The sequence below is a fragment of the Neoarius graeffei genome, chromosome 23, assembly GCF_027579695.1.
Source record: "Neoarius graeffei isolate fNeoGra1 chromosome 23, fNeoGra1.pri, whole genome shotgun sequence".
Taxonomy (NCBI): Eukaryota; Metazoa; Chordata; class Actinopteri; order Siluriformes; family Ariidae; genus Neoarius; species Neoarius graeffei.
Genome location: NC_083591.1, coordinates 58940271 through 58962558, shown reverse-complemented (window position 1 = coordinate 58962558; position 22288 = coordinate 58940271). Strand labels below are relative to the sequence as shown.

The window sequence follows — 22288 nt, the reverse complement described above, 5'->3', positions numbered from 1 at the left end:
TCCTACACGATGTTCGTGAGCCTCCCTCGTTGTCTTAGAGCAATCGCCCGTGCACACCACCACCACCCACACACATACACACCACCACCACCCACCACACACACACACACCACACACATACACACCACCACACACCACACCACCCACCACACACACACACACACACACACCACACACATACACACGCACACCACCACACACCACACATACACACCACCACCACCACACACACACACACACACACATACACACCACCACCACCCACACACACCACACACACACACCACCACCCACACATACACACCACCACCACCACCCCCACACACACCACACACCCACACCACCACCCACACACCACCACCACCACCCACACACACACCACACACCCACACCACCACACACACACACACACATACACACCACCACCACCACCCACACACACACCCACACCACCACACACATACACACCACCACACACACACACATCACCACACACCACCACACACACATACACATACACACCACCACACACACACACACATCACCACACACCACCACACACACATACACCAAAAAAAAAAAAAAAGAAAGAAAGAAAGAAAGAACACACTCAGGGCTGTCTCGCGCACGCAGGAGGAGACTTCTACCGCTGAGGGCCAATCACGTCGCGGCTCAAGCCTTTTCGTCTGCTGAGCTCTGACCAATCAGAAGCGGCGGAGTCCTCGTGCCTGTATATAAAGCTGAGCGCGGCGTGTATAAGGGTTACAGCCGCGCGCTCATTCTCGTTCTTTCTTTCTTTCTTTTCTTTCCTCTCCGAGCCGGAGTGTTTTTTGTGTTTGTTCTAGCTTTCACTGCTGCACAGGTATGGGCTTTATTTCACATTTTTAACCCTGAAAATCTCATTTTTAGAATGCACGAGCTTGTTTATTATATGCGCTTGTCTATTTTATTTTCCGGTTATGGATTTACGCCATATTACATGCACTACTTATTCTTACGGCTTCTAAAGCAAATTAAATATCACTTAAATCATGTTTATTTCTAAATCTAGAATTTAAGCACCCCACGTGATGTTCCTTCAGTTTTATTCAATATAAAGATCCAGAGAAAGAAAACCTTTTTGTTTTTTGGGGGTTCTTCCTTCTGCAGCAGGCCTCCTGCAGGGTCTGTGCTGGCCTACAGTGCGTCTCAGTGGAGAGCTCATTCATCTCCCTTTCTGTTTAAGAAACCGTAGTAAGGTGTGTGTGTGTGTGTGTGTGTGTGTGTGTGTCTCTCTCTCTCTCTGACTATTTTAAAATAATTAAGCTGTAAATGAGTTCTTCAGGTTTAGTTCTCTTGTGCATTTTTTTTTTTTTTTTTTAAAGTGAAGATATGAACCTGGATTCTGTATATCAGCATCTCATTCTGTTTATCTACAGCATTTATTTTTCTCTTACAAAAGCTATGTTGTAATTCTAGTTGTGCTGTGCAAGTGCCAAGAACACCTCCACTTCATTTCACAAGTTTCTGGACTGAAGAGTTTTCCTTGGCTTCTCAAGGAGCATAAATATTGGCACTGAATATCGAGGTCACTGATGTAATAACGTGTCTATTTTTGAGCCTTTGGGGGGGGCTGTCATTGTAAAGGTGTCTTTATTCCTGACATGTCTTCACTCGTGCGTGTTTTGTAATGGAACCCCTCACCATCCCCGTGACCACCTCCAGCGACTGTGGCTTGTGCAGTGAGGACCTCACCGTGCAGAATGGATCTGATTGTCTGTGACCGTGACAGTTGTGTTGGAATCGCTGTGTAGGAGACATTGTGGGGCTTAAATTTACACTGCACGTCTTATGTCGTGCTAAGAGCCCTCATGGTGCCTGTATCCTCCTGTCCTGTTTGTTCAGGTGCTGTAGAGTAATAAACATGGCGACATCAGCCAGCTCACAGCTCAGCAAGGTGGTGAAGCAACAATACATGGAGCTTCCACAGGGGGACAAGGTGCAGGTCATGTACATCTGGATCGACGGCACCGGGGAGGCCCTGCGCTGCAAGACCAGGACCCTCGACTTTGAGCCGAAGAGCATCAACGGTAAAGCCATGCAGGGCCATCAGTGAGCCAACAGTTCAACTTTAATCATAACCTTTTGGATTATAACTTGCCTTCCTGAATAAACCTGATTATTGACTTCAATCCATTTTATTGTAATTGGATTAGTCCAGGTTCTCAATCTAGTCCTCAAATGTTCTTCCTGTACCTCTTTAACTGAAGAAAAATACTAAATTCTGAATCCTTGTTGCCCTTAATAATGTACCTTTTATAAATACAGTGCCTTGCAAGAGTGTTCACCCCCTTGGTGTTTGTCCTGTTTTGCATTTCAAGCTGAGTTAAAATGGATTTTTGGGGGGTTAGCGCCACTTTGATCTACACAGCACGCCGACCACTTTAAAGGAGCACATTGGGGTGTGTGGGTTTTTTGGTGAGACAATAACATGAGAACAGAAATCTGGAGTGTGCAGAAGTACTCTTCTTCCCCCCCCCACACACACACAGTCAATACTTTAGAGCCACCTTTTGCTACAATTACAGCTGCAAGTCTCTTGGTGTGTCTATTAGCTTGCACATCTAGCCACTGGGATTTTTGCCCATTCCTCAAGGCAAAACTACTTCAAGTTAGATGGGTTGTGTTGGTGTACGGCAATCAAGTTATGCCACTGACTCAATTGGATTGAGGTCTGGGCTTTGACGAAGCCATTCCAAGATGTTTAAAGGGAAACATTTAAACCACTCCAGTGTAGCTTTAGCAGTATGTTTAGGGTCATTGTCCTGCCAGCCCATGAACCTTCATCCTAGTCTCAAACCTATGGCAGACTCAAACAGGTTTTCCTCCAGAATTGCCCTTTATCTAGTGCCTCCATCTTTCCTTCAGTCCTGACCAGCTTTCTTCTCCTGCAGGTGAAAAATGTCCCTGTAGCATGATGCTGCCACCACCAGGAATGGCATTCCCAGGGTGTTGGGTTTGTGCCACGCATGGCATTTCCCATGATGGCCAAAAAGTTACATTTTAATCTCATTTGATCAGAGACTCTTCCATGTGTTTGGGGAGTCTGCCACATGCTGTTGGGCAAACTCCAAACTTTTTTTTCCCTTTCCTGGCCACTCTTCCATAAAGCCCCACTCTGGAGTATATGGCTTAAAGTGGTCCTATGGACATGCACTCATCTCCACTGTAGATCTTTGCAGATAACGGTTTTTGTTGCATTGCTGATTAATGCCCTCCTTGCCTGGTCTGTGAGTTTTGGTGGGTGGGGCTTCTCTTGTCAGGTTTGTAGTGGTGCTGTGTTCTTTCCATTTCACTATAATGGATTTAATGGTGCTTCATGGGATATTCAGGGTTTTTTTTTTTTTTTAAATAAATAACCCAACCCTGATCTATATTTCTCCACAACTTTGTCTCTGACCTGTTTGGAGGCTCCTTGGCTTTCATGTTGCTTGCTTAGTGGTGTTGCAGAGTCAGGGTCCTTCCAGAACAGGTTGATTTTATGCAGACCTCATGGGACACTTTGATTGTGCACAAGTGGATCTTGATCAACTAATTATGACATGAAATGAATTGATTGGACTAGCTCTTATTTGGGGGTTTCATGTGAAAAGGGGGGAATACTTATGCACACTCCAGATTTGTTTTCATCTAGTCACAATAAAATGTGCACCTTTTTAAACTGGTAGGCATGCTGTGTAAATCAAATGGTGCTAACCCCCAAATATCCATTTTAATTCCAGCTTATAATTCAACAAAACAGGACAAACACCAAGGGGATGAATATTTTTGCAAGGCACTGTATCTCTTCACTAGAAAAGTGAATGTGGTGCATCTCTGTGGCTTTTAAATACAAATCAATACTCCTGAGAGGTGTGTGGGGGGGGGGGTTAAAGAGGGACTCAATTTCCAAGTGTCCAGGTTAAAGCCTTCTAAAGGTACAAATACGTAGGCTTAATGGTGCCAGTGTGTTGAGGGGATTTACAGCTTGCTTTGAGTGTAACACTAACATGTTTGGTTAATATTTAGAAAAATAAAACTAGTGGATATAGCTTCCAGAGGATTTTTATTCCCAAACTGTCCATGTTGGGTTCATTCCAGTTTAAAAATAGTGCTCCACTGTACCCTTCCTTGTTGCTGGGACAGTCCTTACCACTTGAGGGTTCAACACCAGCAATAAGGAACAGTGTCCTTACACCTGAGCCAAACTATCTTGGATGGATACCCTGTTGAGAGCGAGTAGAAAGACTTGTATCAGCAAACTGGATTTGGGGTGGGACTTGCATATGTATTAATGTAATTATCTCCATCTGTCCATCAGATCTTCCTGAGTGGAACTTTGATGGGTCCAGCACCTACCAGTCAGAGGGCTCCAACAGTGACATGTTTCTCATTCCCTCAGCCATGTTCAGAGATCCATTCCGCAAAGACCCCAACAAGCTGGTCCTTTGTGAAGTTCTGAAGTATAACCGCAAACCTGCCGGTAAATAAAATGACCATGGTGCTTGAGTTTGGCTTCTTTTGGTGTAGTGCCATTACTTTGTCCATGGGTTGGTGACAGGTGTGATTGTAAATAAACTGATTTGCACTACGGTGAAGGTTATAGATCATGTTCTCCACCCAGAAACCAACCATCGTTTGACGTGTATGAAGATCATGCAGATGGTGGAGCAGCAGAGCCCATGGTTTGGCATGGAACAGGAGTACACCATCCTGAGAACAGACGGTCACCCATTTGGCTGGCCTTCCAATGGCTTTCCTGGTCCTCAGGGTATGAATTCGGTGTCTTACATTTCAGCATTTCTCTTAAAGGTGGCATTAGGTGTTTATCATCTTTCCCTTTCAGGACCTTACTACTGTGGTGTCGGAGCAGACAAGGCGTACGGCAGGGATATTGTCGAAGCCCACTACAGAGCATGTCTATATGCTGGTGTGAATATCTGCGGCACAAATGCTGAAGTCATGCCTGCTCAGGTACGCCAGTGATGGGTAATTCTGATTATAACAGGTTCTATAGCACTACTGAGTTGTGTGCATTTACACATCATTGAGGTATACAGTTTAAGGTGTTTTGTCAAAAATGATCACGATGCTTGTGGTAAAGTCTCTTTAATATCCAATTGGGGAAAAAATATTAATGCCTGTAGTATTACTGGGCTATATGGTAATTTTATGAGGGAGAAGCTCTAAGATTGAGCTCAATCATCACGGCTCGTGCTGTGGATTTCCTATAACACCACTGCAACTCTTCCTGTTTTGCTCCACAGTGGGAGTTCCAGGTGGGGCCGTGCGAGGGCATTGAGATGGGAGATCACTTGTGGGTGGCTCGTTTCATCCTGCACAGAGTGTGTGAAGACTTCGGTGTCGTTGTCTCTTTCGACCCCAAACCCATCCCTGGGAACTGGAATGGTGCAGGATGTCACACTAACTTCAGCACTAAGGAGATGCGGGAAGAAGGCGGGCTCAAGTAAGTGTGTCTCTAAAGCAGAGGTACTTGAGTTAAATCCAAGTCTGGATGAAGTGACTAACACTTAATCATGAGTGATTTACAAATATGAAGACTATTGGGATGGGTTTTGGGTCGTAGTCTTGCTTCATGGTGTCGCTGCTTTTTAACTAGTGGCACAGACTTTGAACATGTCACCCTGTAGCTCAGATCAGACATCAGCTACCTTTTTAGCTAAATATTTTGCATAAAAGGATCTGATTGGCTGAAACCCAGGACTGCTTTGTTTCATGTTTATCTGCTCTGCAATAGAATATTTTGCTGGGGCTGCATCCCAAATTGTGTAGTTGTAGCACCTTCAGATAATGTTTTGTTTTCCAAGTTGAATTGATGAACAAGATGCTAAGTAGCCTTTCTCCTTTTATTAGATGCATTGAGGAATGTATTGAGAAACTGGCGAAGCGACACAACTACCACATCCGTGCCTATGACCCTAAAGGAGGCCTGGACAATGCTCGCCGTTTGACAGGTCGTCACGAGACCTCCAACATCCATGAGTTCTCTGCTGGCGTTGCCAATCGTGGTGCCAGTATCCGCATCCCTCGCACTGTGGGCCAGGAGAAGAAGGGATACTTCGAAGACCGTCGCCCGAGCGCCAACTGCGACCCGTATGCCGTCACTGAAGCCCTCATACGCACGTGTCTGCTTGGTGAAGATGGCAACGAACCTGTGGACTACTAGATCTTTTGAAATCTTATTACTTTTTTTTTCTTTGTCACTTTCCAAAACTGAGTGTTCTTCTGCTCACCTGTTCAAATGGCCATGAGGCCAAGTTTAGTACTGTTTGTCTTGTTAGAATGTGTCTAACCATGCATCATAGTGGTTTTTAAATGAAGTTGGCTGGTCAACTTAACACTTTAGGATTTAAATGTGAGGTTAACCAGGGACGTGATGATGCGGTGCATATCTCACCCTTCTGTGTCTTTCTGGGTTTAAAAAAAAAAAAACACCCTCGCGTCATGTCTTTGATGAGATACTTGCTGTTTAAACCCCCACCCTCAATCTCAAAGACGTTCCTCATGATGGTGACTTTAAAAAGGACAAAATGAGATGAACATGAGACACTAGAGCTGCTCTGACTCTGCAACACAAACTTCGCCTGTAGCTTGCTTGTGTAGATTTGATGTAACGCTTCAACTGGTACTGTATTGTTACTAACTGTTTGTACTGGTTCAGGTTGTATGGTATAATCAACTCATGATTCCTCATGCCACTTGTGGGAGTGAATATCTGACAAGCTTTTTATTTGTTGTACATCTAAGCTTTGGGTAAAATCCTGATGTTGCTTAACCTGCCTGTGGTGTTTGAGTTGGTATATTTTTTCCACTTGACACCCTTCCCCCCCCCCCCCCCCCAAAAAAAAAAAAAATTAAGACACTTAAATATATATATTTTTGACCACAAACCTCTTGAGTTGGGTTTTTTATGGGTTTGACACCCCCCCCCCCCCCCAAAAAAAAGTGTGCTTGGATTAAAAGCTAACTCCACTAGCTGCGATGAGCTCACTATAAAAACATGTGCTGCAAAAGTGTTACTTAAACGTCACCTGTATTGTCTGTCTGTACCTTTTTGACTAAATTTTGTAAAATCTCATTTTTAGGTTTGGGGTTTTTTGTTTTGTTTTTAAAAAGTATCTAAGGTGGAACTGGTGAGCTGGCTACTAAATTACTTGGCTCAGCTTGAAATATTCTAGTGGTCACGAGTGTTTAACTAAACTAAATATCTATCCAAGTATTAAAATAAAACCGAACAAGCTCGTTTGAGTTACAGCACTGAAGCATGTTTGCTTAACTTAAAATAGCTAGCATCTTAAAATATCAGTACTAACTAGCACTACACTGAGGGGCTGCTTTTGGATTAACTGAACATAAATTACCAACCACAAAGCTTCTAGCTAATATTAAAATAAGCAAAAGCTACTAAATTGTTTAACAGGTAATCAGGCATTAAATGTAAAGATATGCAGCATAATATCATCTGCAAGGTAGGTTTTAATCCTTACTAATCTAAGAAACAGCAGAGGAAAAGACAGTCAGCCATCTTGGATTTGTAAAAGTGTTATTGTCAGAGTGGAGATCAATCTTTATGTAGATTTTTAAAAAAAAGCTCAGCAAAAACTGATACACGGGCATTTAGTGTATATTGCTATCAGTGTTGGAGCAGGCCCGGCGCCATGGGGGGGCGAAAGGGGGCGTCGCCCCCTCGTGGCTACAGCCCCGCCCCCTCAACGGAGACTCAGATCACTTAATTGTTTTCTTATGAAAATATAATGTATTATAGACGTATTAATAACTTGCAATAACTTGTATATAATTTGCATTTTCAAATACGAAATATTAAGTGGTTGCGCATTGCACAAAAATACATTTCACATAAATCACTACTAAAACTGGCACGGTAGAACAAATCTGATTGGTTGTTATGATTCTTACGTTGCAATCGTAGAATTCAACTGTATTAAGGTAGGATTATTTCAAAAAGCCTGAATTTAATATTAACCCTGTTTTAGACATATGTATCAATCCTAACTACTGGGGACTAGTTATTGTGGGTGTGTGTGTGAAATGCTGACACAGCCGCGCACACACAGACCTGTGATAAGGACAGGGGGCGGGGTCGTGCGGGCGGGCGGGGGTTTTACATGCACACTTACAAGTGCACTGTCTCTGCAATTGAGGTATTTCACCTGACGTCACAGGGTCACGTGACGCCCTGGTGTCCGCCATTTTGGACGGCAAGCTAGCTAATATCAACAACAGTAGCTGGTATGTTACTGTAGCAATGTTTACGTTCAGTCATTTGGATGACTGTTAAAACCTTTCAGTCTCAAGTTTTTCCTTTACTGGATTTACTAGTTTACTGAGCCAGCCGGCCCCGGAGCGCTAGCTAGCCAGCCAGCCGGCCCCGGAGCACTAGCTAGCCAGCCAGCCGGCTCCGGAGCGCTAGCTAGCCAGCCAGCTAGCCAGCCAGCCAGCCGGCTCTGGAGCGCTAGCTAGCCAGCCAGCCAGCCGGCTCCGGAGCGCTAGCTAGCCAGCCAGCCGGCTCCGGAGCGCTAGCCAGCCAGCTGGCTCCGGAGCGCTAGCCAGCCAGCCAGCCGGCTCCGGAGCGCTAGCCAGCCAGCCAGCCAGCTCCGGAGCGCTAGCCAGCCGGCCCCGGAGCGCTAGCTAGCCCCAGAGCGCTAGCTAGCCAGCCAGCCAGCCCGCCCCGGAGCGCTAGCCAGCCAGCCAGCCAGCCTGCCCCGGAGCGCGCTCAGTAAACTAGTAAATACAGTAAAGGAAAAACTTATAACGGGCCATGTCTCAACAGACTAAGAAGTTATTTCAATGACATTTAATAACATTTTGTTTATCCTGAGGACCGAAAGTAAATGAAAATGTGAACAAATCTTAGCTGTCAGTGAACAATCCTGGTGGAAGCAGGTAAACGTCGTTCTCCAAGCCTGCTAACCTCAATTTTTGCAAATACCTCTCCCTCTGCTCGCCCTGTAAATGCCCTACGTCGCTGGATAGTGAAGGTGTTTTCTGCATCTCGCTCCTTTTTCTTTTATGTTTTTCGTTTGTCGCCTTCCTCGCATTCAAACTGATTCGAGCCGTGCCGTCCAAAATGGCAGCGTCACATGACTTGGTCACGTGAGTGAAATACCTCAATATCCTGCAATATGCAGTCAGTTTACGCAGGCCCGGCGCCATGGGGGGGCGAAAGGGGGCATCGCCCCCTCGTGGCTACAGCCCCGCCCCCTCAACGGAGACTCAGATCACTTGTTTTCTTATGAAAATATAATGTATTATAGACGTATTAATAATTTGCATTTTCAAATACGAAATATTAAGTGGTTGAGCATTGCACAAAAATACATTTCACATAAATCACTACTAAAACTGGCACGGTAGAACAAATCTGATTGGTTGTTATGATTCTTACGTTGCAATCGTAGAATTCAACTGTATTAAGGTAGGATTATTTCAAAAAAGCCTGAATTTAATATTAACCCTGTTTTAGACATATGTATCAATCCTAACTACTGGGGACTAGTTATTGTGGGTGTGTGTGTGAAATGCTGACACAGCCACGCACACACAAACCTGTGATAAGGACAGGGGGCGGGGTCGTGCGGGCGGGGGTTTTACATGTACACTTACAAGTGCACTGTCTCTGCAATATCCTGTAATATGCAGTCAGTTTACGGGAGTAGTCTTTCCCCCTCCGAATTAAACGAATTCAATCACAATATTGTGAATTCATTTTCTTTCTTTGTAGGCTAAGTTTATCTCCGTTTATGTTGGTGTATGTGTTCATATATGGTCCGCTTTGTGCGCAAATAGCGTAAGAATATGTCGTTGATGTCACCCCCCATGCAGCGGGGGTGAAAATTCATCACTTCAGAGTGTTTAGTCCCCTACACGCCTAAACTGGGATCGCGGATTAAGTGGTTAGCGTTGACTCGGTGCGAGTCAGGAAGGCTATTACTGGTGCAGCCGCGGGGTCTGTTGATTTTTTTAAAATTGATTTTGGCCGCCGAGCCAAGTACCTTAGACTTGCATTGACGTTTTGTTTTCATGCTGCGGAGCTGTTTGTATGTATTTTAAATGTAAAGGACTTGCCTGTAGGTTTGTGTGTGTTGTTTTATGTTTGGCATCTTTCCGGTTGTAACGCGTGTCTGTGAGAAAATTGGAGGGGAGGGGTAACAGGTGGGCACGGGGGCTGATAAAGCGCAACTGCCCTGGTAAAATGTCACATGATTTTCCCGGACTAAAGCAACCTTCGGGGCCGTGGTTTTGTGGTTGGCGCAGTTAATTGTTTGAAACACGTTGTCAGACCGCCATCACTACTACACACTATATGAAAAATATTTGCCCCCTTGCGATTTCTAATTGCCCCCTTAGTAAACTGTTCCTGGCGCCGGGCCTGGTGAACTAATATTTTATGTTAAATGTGGGGGGGTCCAAACGAAGAGTTATGAAATGTGAGGGGGACATGTCCCCTTCACATTCAATGGTGGTGACGCCCATGCATTTCCCACTTCTCCGTTTTAGCCATTTTTTATTTATTTATTTTTTACTCAGTAACGGTTGTGATGTAAAATGTACTGAAGTACACTACTTAAAAGAAAACATACTTAAGTAAAAGTAAAAGTACACTCTTTAAAAATTACTTGAAAAAGTATAAGTACACAAAAAAGCTACTCAAGTACAGTAACGCGAGTAATGTAATTCGTTACTTTCCACCTCTGATAACTGGGCACATACAGTACATACAGGAGTAGGCAGATAAGACTATTTGGATTTCATTTAATTCACCAAAACCTTACCTAATCTTCCATTTATATTTGGTGTTTTTCTTTGCTGCTGCTATGAGTCCTGGCTGATTTTCAATGAATGTCTTGAGGACAACTGAAAGTTTAGCCTGACTTGAAGCTCAGCCTTCACCATTGCAACAGAGAGTCTGTTTCTTTTATCAGTCCAAGCATCCTCCATTGCCCCTTTTCCACCAAAGCAGTTCCAGGGCTGGTTCGGGGCCAGTGCTTAGTTTGGAACCAGGTTTTCTGTTTCCACTGACAAAGAACTGGCTCTGGGGCCAGAAAAAACGGTTCCAGGCTAGCACCAACTCTCTGCTGGGCCAGAGGAAAGAACCGCTTACGTCAGCGGGGGGGCGGAGTTGTTAAGACCAACAACAATAACAAGACCACGAAAGATTGCCATTTTTAAGCAACGAGAAGCAGCAGCTGTACAAACGCGAAGTCATCCATTATTCAGGGATGTGATTGGCCAAGGACAAAAAAGCAGGAAAATATATAGACCCATAATGCGACACGGCAGAAGTGTGTTGTGGTATGGCGCGGCAACGACGCGGTGCGGCAACAGTGCAGCCACTACACACAGTAACCTCATTGACACTTTTAATGAAAAGTGCAATACGCAAACATTTAGTGCCAATTTTCATCATTGGAAAACAATTATTTTGAGGGCAAACAACCTCAAACATCAAACAATAAGTGCAGATATTAGAACAGGTGATGAGCACACACATTTTTTTCAAAATATGCACAATAACAATGTCAGTAAGTGTAGTATAAAGTCAAGAAGTGTAACAAAGTACAAAGTCAGGAAGTGTAACATGGACATACAGTGGTGCTTGAAAGTTTGTGAACCCTTTAGAATTTTCTATATTTCTGCATAAATATGACCTAAAACATCAGATTTTCACACAAGTCCTAAAAGTAGATAAAGAGAACCCAGTTAAACAAATGAGACAAAAATATTATACTTGGTCATTTATTTATTGAGGAAAATGATCCAATATTACATATCTGTGAGTGGCAAAAGTATGTGAACCTCTAAGATTAGCAGTTAATTTGAAGGTGAAATTAGAGTCAGGTGTTTTCAATCAGTGGAATGACAATCAGGTGTGAGTGGGCACCCTGTTTTATTTAAAGAACAGGGTTCTATCAAAGTCTGATCTTCACAACACATGTTTGTGGAAGTGTGTCATGGCATGAACAAAGGAGATTTCTGAGGACCTCAGAAAAAGCGTTGTTGATGCTCATCAGGCTGGAAAAGGTTACAAAACCATCTCTAAAGAGTTTGGACTCCACCAATCCACAGTCAGACAGACTGGGTACGAATGGAGGAGATTCAAGACCATTGTTACCCTCCCCAGGAGTGGTCGACCAACAAAGATCACTCCAAGAGCAAGGCGTATAATAGTCAGTGATGTCACAAAGGACCCCAGGGTAACTTCTAAGCAACTGAAGCCTTCTCTCACATTGGCTAATGTTAATGTTCATGAGTCCACCATCAGGAGAACACTGAACAACAATGGTGTGCATGGCAGGGTTGCAAGAAGAAAACCACTGCTCCAAAAAGAACATTGCTGCTCGTCTGCAGTTTACTAAAGATCACGTGGACAAGCCAGAAGGCTATTGGAAAAATGTTTTGTGGACAGATGAGACCAAAATAGAACTTTTTGGTTTAAATGAGAAGCATTATGTTTGGAGAAAAGAAAACACTGCATTCCAGCATAAGAACCTTATCCCATCTGTGAAACATGGTGGTGGTAGTATCATGGTTTGGGCCTGTTTTGCTGCATCTGGGCCAGGACGGCTTGCCATCATTGATGGAACAATGAATTCTGAATTATACCAGCGAATTCTAAAGGAAAATGTCAGGACATCTGTCCATGAACTGAATCTCAAGAGAAGGTGGGTCATGCAGCAAGACAACGACCCTAAGCACACAAGTCGTTCTACCAAAGAATGGTTAAAGAAGAATAAAGTTAATGTTTTGGAATGGCCAAGTCAACATCCTGACCTTAATCCAATCGAAATGTTGTGGAAGGACCTGAAGCAAGCAGTTCATGTGAAGAAACCCACCAACATCCCAGAGTTGAAGCTGTTCTGTACGGAGGAACGGGCTAAAATTCCTCCAAGCCGGTGTGCAGGACTGATCAACAGTTACCGCAAATGTTTAGTTGCAGTTATTGCTGCACAAGGGGGTCACACCAGATACTGAAAGCAAAGGTTCACATACTTTTGCCACTCACAGATATGTAATACTGGATCATTTTCCTCAAGAAATAAATGACCAAGTATAATATTTTTGTCTCATTTGTTTAACTGGGTTCTCTTTATCTACTTTTAGGACTTGTGTGAAAATCTGATTATGTTTTAGGTCCTATTTATGCAGAAATATAGAAAATTCTAAAAGGTTCACAAACTTTCAAGCACCACTGTACAAGTGAAAAAACAATAAACTCCCTCATCAACAGCTTTAATGTCAGGGCTGTTCACTGCAAGTCTGGCCATAAGTCCAAAGTACGCTGGAAAAGGTACAATTATGACACAATCCCTGCATATTTTAGCCAATAAACACAAACTGCAGTACACATGAACTTGGTCTATCACCAGTATACTGACATTGTTATTATGCAGCATGTATGATAATGTGCTATGCAGCCAAGATGGACTATAATAATAGTTCAAGTTTTTCATCAGCATCAATGTTGATATTATGTTGCCTACACTGTTATGTTATTATGAACCACATTGAACATTCTGTAATTAAGCAATATAACAAGGGTGGGAGTGCGGCTGTTCCTGGATATCCTCACAGGTGTGGTTTAGCTGCAGGCATGAAGCCGGGGCTGAGAGTAATCAATGAGTATTGCTATCTTGGCAAGGCATTCCAATCATCTCTACCAACTCAACTACAGAACAGGGTATACTGTACAGCAATCCTTAAATTAAGTTTAATACCTTTTTTTTTTACTACCTTTAGATTTTTACACCATCATGACAGAGTTGTAAGTGTTAATCAGCGACCTTTTGTAATGTGTACACAGATTTTTAACATAATGCTATACATACTAGTGTTTCAAATGACAAACAACCAGTGAATTGCTATGACGTCGGCATCAAACTGTTGAGACCTCAGGTTTGAGACGATAATCTTGATAGGCTAAAGCCCACCATTTAAATGAACTGATGCGAATTGTAGCAGACAGAATTTCAATCAAATTAGGACACCTCATAGTCAAAAAAATACCTCTACAACCAAATTTAACACTTAATTGCCTTGTTCACCTAAAGTTCACTTAACGCTAACATTCTAAAACCTTAGTAACATTAGGAAGCCATCTCATGCAAACGGATAGGCAATTGCTAGGCAAACAATTTTGTTAGCTGTGGCAAATCATGTTGAATGCTGACACGCGAAACTTTCCTTTCCCAAAAACAAAAAAATGCCTTTTTCCATCTATACAAGTAAATCGTCTAAACACTTTCAAGAGGAGAAATGTTTACTCACTGATACCTGCCGATTTCATTTTTTTCAACCTAGCCTGGTAGCTACACATTGACTAACCTGGCTAGTACCATAACTGGCTAACTAAGAAACATTTGACTAACGTTAGCATTAATACCACCGTGGCAAATCTTGGACATTGAGATCAGTGAAAAACTATTAGATAATAGACATGCAAACAAATACATGAAAACAATATTAGCATAGGCCTACCTGAATCATCCAAATGAAGACATCGAAGATATTGGTATGCTACGTCACACATGAGAGTAGGGTGACCGCTGCATCCATTCCAACAACAAACTGACTACTAACGCGCGTGCGTCTTACATTACTTGACTCGGGTCACATAAAGGTTACTCTCGCGTTATGCATAATGGGCTTTCTTTTATTATTGGTACCGCTTAACCTAGGGTAGGTGTGACAGTTTGTGTAGGTGGGTGGAGCACAGAAGGACGGCAGGCCAGAACTGAGTTCACAAAACTGGCTTTTATTCAGCTTTTCCGCGCGCTCGTGAAGAGAGAACTGGCTTTTACTCAGCTTTTCCACTCACTCCAGTCATCTGGTTGGGGAGAGAGCTCCCTCTGCTCTTGCGCTCTCTCCTTAAATAGGGCGCGGTCACTGGGAAGACACACAAACACATTAATTGACGACAGGTGTAGTGATTCTGCCACTTACCTTCCCTGACTCCGCCCTCCTGTCCCAGACCGATGCTTGACCACGCCCCCGCTGCCACAGTAGGTTATTATGCGCACGCATGGCTCATTGGAGTTGCCTATGGATAATGTGGTCCTACCCCCCAAAAAAAACAAAAAACGAATTTGCATGATTCACGAGGGTCGCATTTTTATGCCTGAAAATCCGGAAGAATCACATCCTCGATTATTATTGTTGTTGTTGCTGCTACTGCTTCTTCCGTGTTGTTTTTGCTTTGATATTCGCGCCAAGGTTTATGTAAATGTAGCGCCGTAACTGACGTATACAGCGACGTAAGTGACGTATACAGCGACGTAATGACGTATTCAGCGACGTAATGATGTGCCTCCGCTTAGCACGGCGAGCTACGGAAAAGCAAACTGGTTCTCAGCTGGCTCGCAAGTTGAAATACACATTTTGCCCATCATGTACAAAAAAACGGGACATTCAGTGTCCCGGAGTTTTATTTTTTTTTTCCGGGACAGACCATGAAAATCCGGGACAATCAGGAAAAACCGGGACAGGTGGCAACACTACTCCCACCACACACAACACCACACACACACACCACCACCACACACACACACACCACCACCACCACACACACACACCCCACCACCACCAGCACCACACACACACACACACCACCACCACACACACACACACACACACACACACACACCACCATACACACACACACACACACACACACACCCCACCACCACCACACACACACACACACACACACACACCCCACCACCACCACACACACACACACACACACACACACACACACACCACCACACACACACACACACACACACACCCCACCACCACACACACACACACACACACACACCACCACCACCACACACACACACACACACACACACACACACACACCCCACCACCACCACACACACACACCACCACACACACACACACACACACACACACACACACCACCACCACCCACACACACACACACACACACACACACACACACACACACACACACACACACCACCACCCACACACACCACCACCACACACACCACCACCCACCACACACACACACATACACACCACCACCACCCACACACATACACACACACACACCACCACCACACACACCACCACCACACATACACACACACCACCACCGCCCACCACACACACACATACACACCACCAGTGGCGGCTGGTAGTCTTTCAAACAGGGGAGGCTGGTCGGTTACGATATTTCCAGATTTTAAAAGAAAAAACATCAATTTTGCCCATACTCTTGCCTCTGATCTGGCTGATTGTTGGCAGCGTCACAAACTGTGAAATAACAGGTTCTTTTGGCCCATTAGCCTACTGTCCAATATACATGATGGTGGTGTTGGGGGGGGGGTATATTTTAACATTTTATATTTTAAAATTGTGGCAGGCGGCACGGTGGTGTAGTGGTTAGCGCTGTCGCCTCACAGCAAGAAGGTCCTGGGTTCGAGCCCCGGGGCCGGCGAGGGCCTTTCTGTGTGGAGCTTGCATGTTCTCCCCGTGTCCGCGTGGGTTTCCTCCGGGTGCTCCGGTTTCCCCCACAGTCCAAAGACATGCAGGTTAGGTTAACTGGTGACTCTAAATTGACCGTAGGTGTGAATGTGAGTGTGAATGGTTGTCTGTGTCTATGTGTCAGCCCTGTGATGACCTGGCGACTTGTCCAGGGTGTACCCCGCCTTTCGCCCGTAGTCAGCTGGGATAGGCTCCAGCTTGCCTGCGACCCTGTAGAAGGATAAAGCGCCTAGAGATAATGAGATGAGATGAGATGAAAATTGTGGCATGTTGTTTAAAAATTGGTCATTATTGAAAGCAGCTCTTTGTGAGGAACCTCAGCAGTAACAGCAGAGTGTTCTGGAATAGGCACAAGCACTGACCTTGGGGAGCCAAACATAGAGCTGGGTGCCACACATTTCATTCAATGACACTTTCCCTATATTTTACTTATTTTGACTGAGAAATGTTTTATTGACAATTTTGATAACCCTTCACTTTTAATCCAGGTCTGTAGTGTGAAATGTTCTCAGCTGTGTTTAAAAACGTTTTCCAAATTGTAGCTGTGTTTAATTCATATCCAGAGAAATATATATTCCAATATAATATACTCAGCATAAACATTTTAAATAGATTCTATATTTTTGGTCCATCCATGACATATTACTAAAGTAGCCTATTTACTGTTGTTGATGTGGGTCACTTGCTGTGAGCCAATTCACTTTCTCGTACCAGGAGAGCTGAAAGGAACGAGTATTATTCCCTACCTTTTTCACCAAGTCAATTTGAGGCGTTGGTCTACCCTGCTCTTTAATTTTAATTTTTTCCTCGAAAGGAAGACTGGCAAATGGCTTCGCCAAAATTAAATCAGCAATGCTTGGCATCCGTGCACAGCTGTCTTGCTCGCTGACTAGCCCCCTCAAGTTCAAGTTCAGTCACTCAAATAAACGAAATTTCTGTAACTAAGATAGCAAACTTGACAACACTATATTTACACTTTATTTACAATGAAAATATATACAAACTCAAAAAGCTGGTAGAAACCGTATGTAATGAATGAAATCGAAATGTAAGCTGATCTCTTACAATACACCACAGCACTTGCGAATCCGCATGGGACTGAACTGATGTTGCCAGATACTGCTGACGTTATCCAGCCCAAAATATGTTCAAAACCCGCCAAAATGCACTTAAAACCACCCAATTGGGCGGGAAACCGCCCAATCTGGCAACACTGTACCACTGCCTGTCTATAGTTGAAACGAGCTGTCAATCAAAGAAAATATCCGGCCGCTTTCACCAATCACCAGTCTCCTCGTGGAAACTGCCATGTCCCTCCCATGTGAGGCTCGGAGTCCGTGGGCGAGCATTTTCACAGTATTTGTCCAATAACCGTCTTGCATTTTAAGATTGAAAAGCGCATCGCTCCCAAATGCCGTTGAAGTCCATTGAGGCTGGGAGTCCATGAGACTCCGTGGGCGGGCATTTTCACAGTATTTGTCCAATAATTGTCTTGCATTTTGAGATTGACAAGCACAGAGCTCCCAATCCACTGAGGCTGGGCTGCATCGCACTGTCACGAGGGGGAAAAACTCACGCACACATTAGGCGAACTGGGGAAAGTTATAACGGAATGATTTCACACTGTAGTGGGTTGAGCACATATATTTCTATGATTCTGGATCTGAAATAGCAATGTTATAAGGTCGGCTATAACATCTCATCTCATCTCATTATCTCTAGGCGCTTTATCCTTCTACAGGGTCGCAGGCAAGCTGGAGCCTATCCCAGCTGACTACGGGCGAAAGGCGGGGTACACCCTGGACAAGTCGCCAGGTCATCACAGGGCTGACACATAGACACAGACAACCATTCACACTCACATTCACACCTACGGTCAATTTAGAGTCACCAGTTAACCTAACCTGCATGTCTTTGGACTGTGGGGGAAACCGGAGCACCCGGAGGAAACCCACGCGGACACGGGGAGAACATGCAAACTCCGCACAGAAAGGCCCTCGCCGGCCACGGGGCTCGAACCCGGACCTTCTTGCTGTGAGGCGACAGCGCTAACCACTACACCACCGTGCCGCCTCATCGCTCCTTCAATGTAAAATAAATATTTATTCAAAACAAGACAGCTCTAATGTTTACTGTCATTCAAAAGCAAATATATGTACTTTGACTGATATGAGTGTGTGGAAAAGTACAGTATCTGCGAGCGGAAAAATGAACCTCATGAACCCACATTCGCCCTCTCGAGGTAAGTTTTTCGCTCACAGATTCTGTTCTGCGAATCAGTAAATTTACAAATGCTGATTTTATGTTAAAATAATTTATTGTTTACTTATAAATACTTTGATATACATGTCTAAGTGACGATAGTGATTAACTTCTCCTAGAGTATAACTGTACCTCTGGGCATGTCTTCTTCCAAGAGAACAAGAGAAGAACATCATGTTCTGTTTTTTTTTCTGTGGAAAAAAACCTCAGCATGTACATAATCCACCTCAAACCTCCCACAGAGCGGCGCTGGCATTTCTCTGGGCGCAAACACAACTCACCTGTTTCATTTTATCACTAATGAGGTCAGTATTTAAACAAAGGCGCTGATAGCGTTAATCAGCTTTGAAAACGTTTACATTCTGCTCCTTCTCACTGCACAAAGCAGTGTTCAATCTGGAATGGTGCTTTAATGTTTAATCCCAGCTGACTATGGGTGAGAGGCGGGGAACACCCTATACAAGTCACCAGGTCATCGCAGGGCAACACATAGAGACAAACAACCATTCACACCTACGGTCAATTTAGAGTCACCAGTTAACCTAACCTGCATGTCTTTGGACTGTGGGGGAAACCGGAGCACCCGGAGGAAACCCACACAGACACGGGGAGAACATGCAAACTCCACACAGAAAGGCCCTCACCGGCCACGGGGCTCGAACCCGGACCTTCTTGCTGTGAGGCAACAGTGCTAACCACTACACCACCGTGCCACCCACGGTGGTGTAGTGGTTAGCTGGGACATTTAGCTCAGACATTAACCCAGAACAGGACGTTCTATACTCCTGTCCCACAAACCACACCTCTCCATTTGAATATTCACATTGTAGGTGGGGCCACAGGCTAGTTTTATTCCTCACTCAGAATGAGGACTCAGTCTCAGTGTCGTGTGTCCTCAGCGTGTCCTAATCAGCCACAGGCAGCACATTTTCACCACTTCTCTCAGCTCAAACGTCTCGTCTTGGAGGAAATGTGCTGAGAACAGAGGTTTTTTTGTCGTGTTTCGCTGTTTGGTGAATCATCAGACTCGTCAGTTGGATTTCATTATGCAAAAAAAACCCAGCATTGTCTCTGTGTCATTACAACATACTTCAGTTTCAGCTGAACTCCATTTAATTCAATTCTACTGAACTTTTTTTTTCACAGAGAGATGCAATATATACACACTTTAATGTACCTTGTTCCATGTTCATGTCCTGTGTGTCTACACGTGTATTTTATTCATTGTAGATCATCTGTTGCAGTCCAAAAAAAGTATTGGCACCCCTCAGTCTTATTCCTCAATCACTGTTATTCAGGTAGATGTTCATTCCCAGTACAGCTCCATAAAAACTTTATGACACAAGCTACATTAGCTTCATAACGCCAGTGCAAAAGTAAAAAAGTAAACCGCTGGATACCAAACACGATGACAAACAAATAAAAGTCCTCACAGAGTCGTCTCTGCTCGTTCACACACTTCAAATCAATTCCAGTCCCACGAGGCTGGAGTGTGTCGTCTAACACGTCCTTGTGAACTCAAAAAAGTGAACAAGTTCATTCCGGCCTGTTGTATACAATGCTAACGAGCAGATGAGAGCAGAGAACAAGACAGACAAATAAACACAGAGAGAAAAGAGAGACCTTTAGTGCTGATGGGATTGGCAGAATCCTGTAAATGAATACAGTGATTATCTAAAGACTGGGTGGATTTTTCTGGTTGGGAAACTCTTTTCAGATGACAGAAAAAGAAGGAAGGAAAGAAAAAACCCACACAAGGATTCATCTTCAGAGTGTATTGTGTCCATGATCCTGAAACACTGATGATGTGGGTGGAGTTCTGTGGAGTAACTTTGGGTTTCACTGTGCAGCGAATGAATAATATATAGCAGGAAAAAAAAAAACCCTGACAAGTATGAGCACTAAACTGTAATAAACTACAACAAGACCTAATTTTTAAAACTGCATCACTTTTATCTGAGAGAGTTTAAAAGACTTTCCTGCAGAATTGTGGCTCTCACTTTTTACTTTTTTCCCTTCAGCCTCCTTTATGGTTTTATCTCCAGAAACAGAAGCAAGTGAGAAGAACTGGGGAGGAACTTGTCCAAGAAACTGAAATACTTTAAAAACATGTCTGTGAATGAATTAAGATACAGTACTGTCAGGGACCAGACAGGAGAGGAGATCAAATGCACTCAAACCACAGTTTATTAATAACAAGGGAAAACATGTGTGTGTGAGAAGTTCAGTGGTAGGAGGACTGAGAGGCAGGGATGGCTGGTGGGAGCATGGTGGTGACATCTGAGGTCTCCCATCCAAGTACTGACTGGACACGACCCTACTTAGCTTCTGAGATCAGATAGGATCAGGCATTGTCAGAGAGGTGTGGCTGTAGGCTGACAGCACTTGGGTTTCAGGCAGTCTCCCAGCAGTAGTCCCTCAACAGGCTGGAGTTAGTGAGCAGGCTGGAACACAGAGTCACAGATAAGATAGCAAGATCTCATCTCATCTCATTATCTCTAGCCGCTTTATCCTTCTACAGGGTCGCAGGCAAGCTGGAGCCCATCCCAGCTGACTATGGGCGAAAGGCGGGGTACACCCTGGACAAGTCGCCAGGTCATCACAGGGCTGACACATAGACACAGACAACCATTCACACTCACACCTATGGTCAATTTAGAGTCACCAGTTAACCTAACCTGCATGTCTTTGGACTGTGGGGGAAACCGGAGCACCCGGAGGAAACCCACGCGGACACGGGGAGAACATGCAAACTCCGCACAGAAGGGCCCTCGCCGGCCCCGGGGCTCAAACCCTGGACCTTCTTGCTGTGAGGCGACAGCGCTAACCACTACACCACCGTGCCGCCAGATAGCAAGATAAGGGACAGAAATGCAGGGTCAGGTTACTGGGACTGGAGAGTAGGGCTCCAGGCAGGGCTGCTCACACTGGGCTGATGGAGAGGCAGTCGAGCAGCAGGGCTGGACAGGCTGGAGATCAGGCGAAGGTACAGGAGAGGCAGACAAGAGGCAGAGTTGACAGGACAGAAGGCAGATCAGGTTACCGGGGCTGGAGAGCAGACAGAGTCAGATGGAACAGAATATAGTCTGGAGTCAGAGTAGTAGGAACACAGAGCAGGTTATCATGCTGGAAGTTGCAGACGATCTGACACAGAAGCTTGGGAGGACTGCAGCTTAAATACACACAGGGGGGAAGCAGGTGATCAGCAACAGCCAATGACAGCCACTGGAAGTTAATAAGAGGAAGCGAGTGCAGGCGGTGGCCGGTAATGCTGAGTGGAGATGTTACCTGAAGAGAGAAGCCCACAGGTAGGACCATGACAGAACTCCCCCCTCAAGGGACGGCTCCAGAAGTCCCTAGCCACAGATCCACCAAGACGGGCGGGAGGAGGGGGAATACCGGTGGAGGGTCAGAATTCCTCTGACTGGTCCATGTCCAAGGCCTCAGGATCTGG

General features: G+C 44.6%; 1 protein-coding gene across 2 annotated transcripts; it reads left to right on the top strand.

The window, feature by feature from the left end:
* Window positions 1-769: 769 nt before the first annotated feature.
* LOC132871917 (glutamine synthetase-like) lies at window positions 770-6814 on the top strand. 2 transcript variants are annotated; one of them, XM_060906540.1, is made up of 8 exons: window positions 770-862; window positions 1150-1238; window positions 1885-2069; window positions 4340-4501; window positions 4643-4789; window positions 4865-4992; window positions 5286-5485; window positions 5893-6814. In XM_060906540.1, exons 3-8 carry the CDS (start codon window positions 1904-1906, stop codon window positions 6203-6205), a joined length of 1116 nt encoding a protein of 371 aa, XP_060762523.1. In that variant the 5' UTR covers window positions 770-862; window positions 1150-1238; window positions 1885-1903; the 3' UTR covers window positions 6206-6814. The 2 variants fall into 2 exon arrangements, with proteins under 2 accessions (XP_060762523.1, XP_060762522.1); XM_060906539.1 differs by lacking the exon at window positions 1150-1238.
* Window positions 6815-22288: the final 15474 nt, after the last annotated feature.